Raw genomic sequence first — 6,122 nt, 5'->3', positions numbered from 1 at the left:
TAGGAAAAAACCTTTTTTCTATATTTTTTTTGCGATGTTGCTTTGACTAAGACTTGAACCCAGGCCCTCCGGAGTGGTAGCGCGCACTGCTACACCACAGCGGCCCGCCAAACTAAGAATATGAGTTTAAAAAGTTAAATTCAACTTAATTCATCAGGTTAAAAGGTAAGAATTTAAGTGTGCAAATACTTCTGAAGAGGGTTGCCACCTGTTTGAAAAGCCAAATGTAGTTAAGTTATATACATTATATGGGACAAAAATCGTCAAGTTGACCCGGAAAAAATTGTATGGCAGCATTTGTTCAAACTCCACAAAGTTGTTGCTATGGTTACTGGTAACCAATGTGTAAGAGAAATTTTTTTTCTACCGCGGTTTTTTGTCGAGTTATACGAGTTTAAACATGCAAACTTCAGCCCTTTTTCTAAGAGTACAACTCCACAGCAAGATTTTCAGGCGTTTGGCGCTTTTCAGGCGTTTGGCGCTTTTCAGGCTTTCAGCAATAGCTGAATTGTGTATCTTGGGTATTCAAATGGTCAACGCATTAGGCTGCTAATCGACAGGGGCCGTGTTCGAGTCCTCCTCGGGCGTAGAGGATTTTTTATTTATTTTTATTTAGTATTTTTTCTTTTTTATTAGATTAGATTTTAATGATTTAAAAACAAAAAATAAACTATTTTTTTCAATGGATTTGTATTTATTTATTGATATTAAAGCATTTTGATTTATTTCTTAATAAAATTGTTGTTAAACAAATTTCCTCGCTTCATTTTCGCGTTTTTTTTTAATAAAATAGATAGCAATTATCTTTTCCTCCATATTTTTATTTTTGTGGCCTGCTTTTAGCCAGCTGACAAATTAGTGACTTATTTTTGAGACAAGAGACGTGACACAGCGTACTGAATATCAAAGAGTCTCAAAATCCAAGTTCACCACCGAAAGTCACTAATACTGACTAGAGATCGCTTACTGAATGCCAGGGTAAGAGTCACAAGTTTTCTTAAAATTCTCACTCAAAATGTCACACCTATACACAGTGGTCTTGAAGCAACCATAGCTATGACTAAAATGCCAACCAAAACGGCTTACATAACTGTCTTTGTACATAATCATAGATCAAAATTTCGTTGAAAATAAAATCCCATCTGCTCCTATGCTTAAAATATTATAAAATGTTGATCTAGAACTTTCCAAATCCAGTTATATAATCGCGAAGGTCTATGGTAATATAATTATAACACTTTCTTACGTTATAAGCATAAAATATTTTAACTTAGTTATTCAAGAGATAATATTACATAATTGCATATTTTAATAATTCTTATTGCATAAATTTTATAAATTTACAAAGTCAATATAAAATATTATTTTATATAAATTCATATGTGGTTTGATGAAAATTCAACGACAGTTTTTTTTTTTAATTGATTATATATTTAGGGTCGTCAATCGAATTAACTTTATAATTGAGCCAAAATCTTAAAAATACGCCATGAATGGATTCTCCAGCTTGCTCCGACCACATTCCGAAGCCGTCGTTGCCTAAAAAATGCAGACTATGTTCCAAATGATTTAGAAGCACGTGAATTTTTAATGTTTCCGACATTTCTGTGCTTCGGAAGGCTTTAGCGAGTTTTTTTCACTCAATACATTTAAGGTATGTGCTCTCCCTTGTACAACTTTTGGATGGCTGGTTGCCCGAGCAGTGAGCCAGATATAACAAGAGCATGAACTTGTTCTTGTTTCTTTTGTTGAATCTTCATAGTTAGGCATGTTTGGAAGAGGCCGCGTTGCATTTGGTATATCCATATCTCGGTCACAGAGAACCCTACGACATGTACCACAAATGCCTAATGGGAACTTCGAATTGGTCAATCTAAAATTTTCACTAACGTATTTTTTAATAAGACACACCAATTTTCCGGTTATATTAAATTCTGAAGGTTTTGACGATCCGAATTTAATCTTTCTCCCACAAGGCGCGCACACTTTAAATCTGTTCTCTTCGTGATTACACTTATGTTGCGGATGACTTATAGAAGACATGATGTGCAATCAAATAGCTTACACCAGAAATATTATCATCGAGAAAAATACTATCTGTTTTTCTTTTACACTAATATACAAAACGATAACTTTAGAATACTCTGTTGAACAAGAAATACTAACAATTGCAGTTAAATTTTTTCCAAATTTTCATTTGACAATATTTTAGGCATAGGAGCAGATATGATTTTAATTCCAACTGCATATTGGTGTATGGGTGCCTTCCAAAACAGGTATGCAAGCAGTTTTGGTTGGCATTTTAGTCATACCTATCATTGATTCAAGACCACTGTGTATAATAGAGAATCGAAATTTGCTGACCTACATATAAGAACTTTTTCCGTGCTTTTTGGTGGAAACTATTATTTTATTACTTTTAAGGAGGGTTGTTACCTGTTTGAAAAGGTGTATTTAAATATATTTTACACAAGTTATGTGAAATATTTAAATATTTGTGTCAAAAGAAATAGTTTCAAAAAGCTTTAGTCGAAAAGTATTTTTGATTAGGGTTCCACCCATGATTCAATAATAGAAAGGTTTTGTAATAAAACAGTCTTCTCGCTCCCACACATAAAATCGGCTCCTTTACTTGTGCAGAATGTTGCTTACTCTATAGTTTCTAGTGATATTAGTAGTAAAACCAAAAATTCTTCATACTAAATATTCGTTGGCATCACCTTCGTTTGCGTAATTTTCTAGAACAAGTGTAGAATAGCGACCGTTTAGCTATAAAATAACCAAAAATGTCGATTGATAGAACTTTTAAGCTCATTTCAACGATACCAAATTTATTTGGCGCAGGTAAAAGTAAAGAAGATATAAGAGGTTTATTTGTATTTTTTATTATCACTAAATTCTTGAAACCTAAAAGTAGGTTATGATAAAATATGTAATACCGAATTAAAGATAATAACTTGTACTTTCTAAATAATATAAATTTTTTTTACCATTAATTATGCAGTTTTTTTACAAAAAGGTTATTTCATGAAAAAATAACATTTGTTCGTTTTTTAGTGGGTTTGGTTTAAAAATACAAAAAGCTATAAATTATATACATCAGCTGAATAACAAATAAATTATCTTTATGGTGACGTCATTAGTTTTAGTTTTTTTAATCGGTTATATAGTTCATAAGGTATTAATATTTAAAATATCTAAAAACTGAATTTTAACATTCTAGAACGTCTTCATTTTTTACTTGCGCCAAATAATTTTGGCATGGTTGAAATGAGCATAAAAAGGTCTATTGATCTGCATTTTTCGTTTTTGCATAGCTGAACGGTCGGTATTCTAGATTTGTTCCAGGAAATGACGAATAACTTAAATCAAAAATGCATATTTTTATGTATTGTTTAGTATTTCCATTAAAACACCAAATATATGCAAATATGCAAATTCGCATAGAATTAATAATACACATTTTACTTCTAATTGTATACTTTGCGTACTTTTTGTAGTACTATTCTACTACCGTTTTCGTAAAAGACGATCACATTCTTCCCCTTTCTCCTACTTCCAAAATACAAATCTAGATAAAGGAGTGTCAAATTTTAGCTGTCACAAATTACACAACCTTGTATTATTAGGAGCGTTCCTTATCTCCCAGAAATAGTCAGAAAAAGTCCGAAGTAGTCAGATTTAGTCCAAAAAGCGTTCCTTAACTCGGAAATGACAGCTAAAATGAGAGAGCAACACCCAGTGAGAGTGACTCTCATCAGTCCGAAGTAGTCAGATTTAGTCAGAAGAATTTTTTCTGGCAAAATCCTGAAAAGTGTCAAACTCAACTAAATTTAAATTAACGGAAATTAAAGAATATGCAAAAAGTGAGAATAATCTAAAAAGTAAAAAAAGTGAATTGAAATTGGGAGGAGCCAAAAAATAATTGATATAGTAAGTGTTTATTGTGCTTGTGCTTGTGTGAATGTATTTTGTACATACATTTCCATTCATATTTGCCGTTAGCTTTGTTGTTGCCATTCTTTGGACTAAAAATTTGGTTTTTTGCGTCCCTTTACTTTTCCTGTTATTCTCTTTTAGTGAGCGCATTTTACTTACGCTCTGGCATTTTGACATTTCTCAGATTTTAGTCCAAAAAGATAAGGAATGAACCTATTGAATCATGGGTTCCACCCATATATGTAATACTTCTATATTGGCAGTAAGCTAACTTTTCAATGTGTAAGCATTCCGAAATCAAAGCGAGACAGTCTAGTACCGTTTTTGTCAATGTATTGTGTACTTGAGTGCCGTTTTTGTATATGTGTTGTGTACATGTTTATTTATAAACGTATGTGTTCCTTTTCTTTTGTACGTGTTTATTGATATATCTGTACTGTAGTGTTTTCGGAAGGTACTGGCTCTTACTGCCAATATAGGAGTATTACATATATGGTTCCACCCATTGTGTATAATCGCCTACCTATTATTATTAATATGAGTGTCAAACGGAGGAGGTGTTAACAATTTTTGTATCGAAAATATTTTGAAATGGTTGACAATTGTTTAAAATGTCGAGTACAACTTCATGACTAATTTAGATTAAATATATTTAATCAACAAATTATTTTTAAAGTATGCTTAAACTAAAACCATAGTATTAGGGTTATCCTTAAAAATGTCGATATCTGAATTTTTTATGGGGCGCCTTTTTTTTCTACGTACAAAATAAAAATATGCATGTACATTTTAAAATGTGGAAAAAATAGAATTATGGACGGATTTCGCTTCTTAGTGAAATTGAGGACGTTAAATTCAAAAATGCATTTTTTTTTATATCTTTCATACTCTCACTGTAAATGCAGTTTGAAGTTGAAAATTTGGGTTCTTGTAGTATTTACATAGGTATGCACATATAGTTCGTTCTATTTTCATAGATGAGTTGTCAAATGACAGGGCTTGGCCTGTAGATGTGCAATAATGTAAATTTTTTTTTTTGAAAAATTTTATTACAATTATTTAATAAGCTAAATGAATTAGATATTACAATATGGGTATCGATCGTTATGGTTTTGAAAATGCTTTACTTCTAATCGACACGTAGAAGAGTTGCCACATGTTTAAAAAATCAAATTCATTTTAATTAATGTATATCAATATGGGTATTAGACAAAAGAAAAAATTTGACATATTTAGCAAGAAATAAGTGAAGAATTAAAACATACCTGAAACTTTAAATTTAGTTTAAGAGCCCATAATTTAAAAGGAATGTAATCACTGATTGACAAAGTTTGTATTTGTGATCGGCAAGGTTTATTTTTTAATTTTTGCATTTTCCTTTCTTTTTCATGCACTTAATAGGAGGAATTACCCCTTTCGAGTTGTAATCTCCTTTTTCCAATAGGCATAAGCTGCAGTTAACGCTTGTCGGAATCAATTATAATTCTTTACCTTAATAGCTAAGTCCCGTATTTAAATTTTCAATTTATATTATACAAAATATTATATACCACGTCCATGCATTCATACGAAAATTCAAAATATGCCAAAAATCCGTTTTTTGACAATTAAATAATTTGAAGAGCTGATTCTGATTCGATGAAAAAAAAACATATCAGAACAACCAGTGAACACTGGTTGTGCCGCATGCAGTTGTTAGGATTTTATTGGGCTGTATTATCAGTTAAAACATCCATATGTTTTTTTTTTACCTAACCGATTGCGTTGCACCATAGGATCTCTTTGCCTCAACTTTCGACTTCATGGCCAAAAATAATCGGTTTCCATTCCCACAATGGAAATTATTGAAAATGTATGATCAATATTATTGAATCTCACCTTATTCAAAGCCAAGCGGGTCCAGCATGGTATAAATATTAAGATATATAATAATATATATATAATTCCAGTGTACACCTTGTAGCGGCAGCCCCTTTCGAAACACCCTATAAAGACTACGGGAAAATTCGCATTATTTGTTAACATACACTTGCTCTTCCACTGGTATCAACAAATAGGGTTCAAAGATTAACATAGCGGGTATAATGCAACCGGTGTTCGATGTCGTCATCTGGTTCGAACACATTTGCTTACGACTGAATTGCACGAGTTTGGATGTTTGTGTGCGTAAACAAAAGGGATCG

At 31.8% G+C, this 6,122-nt stretch overlaps 1 protein-coding gene across 1 annotated transcript; it reads right to left on the bottom strand.

Moving 5' to 3' along the window:
• Positions 1–1,649: 1,649 nt before the first annotated feature.
• On the bottom strand, positions 1,650–2,113 carry LOC118741933. Its single transcript, XM_036473905.1, has 2 exons — positions 1,912–2,113; positions 1,650–1,847 (listed from the first exon to the last, which is right to left on the bottom strand). The coding sequence occupies exons 1-2, from the start codon at positions 2,041–2,043 to the stop codon at positions 1,650–1,652; spliced, it is 330 nt and encodes a 109-aa protein (XP_036329798.1). The 5' UTR covers positions 2,044–2,113.
• Between the last annotated feature and the right edge of the window lie 4,009 nt (positions 2,114–6,122).

This window comes from Rhagoletis pomonella, unplaced genomic scaffold (genome assembly GCF_013731165.1).
Source record: "Rhagoletis pomonella isolate Grant_MI unplaced genomic scaffold, Rhpom_1.0 Rhpom_scaffold_00006, whole genome shotgun sequence".
NCBI lineage: Eukaryota > Metazoa > Arthropoda > Insecta > Diptera > Tephritidae > Rhagoletis > Rhagoletis pomonella.
Note: the sequence above shows the minus strand (reverse complement) of the source record. Positions and strands in the feature narration are given on the sequence as shown.

Coding starts and splice junctions, on each gene's coding strand:
- LOC118741933 (XM_036473905.1), bottom strand. CDS start 2,043: ATGTCTTCTATAAGTCATCCGCAACATAAGTGTAATCACGAAGAGAAC. Junction 1,848..1,911: donor TTAATATAACCGGAAAATTG/GTGTGTCTTATT, acceptor AGTTCCCATTAG/GCATTTGTGGTACATGTCGT.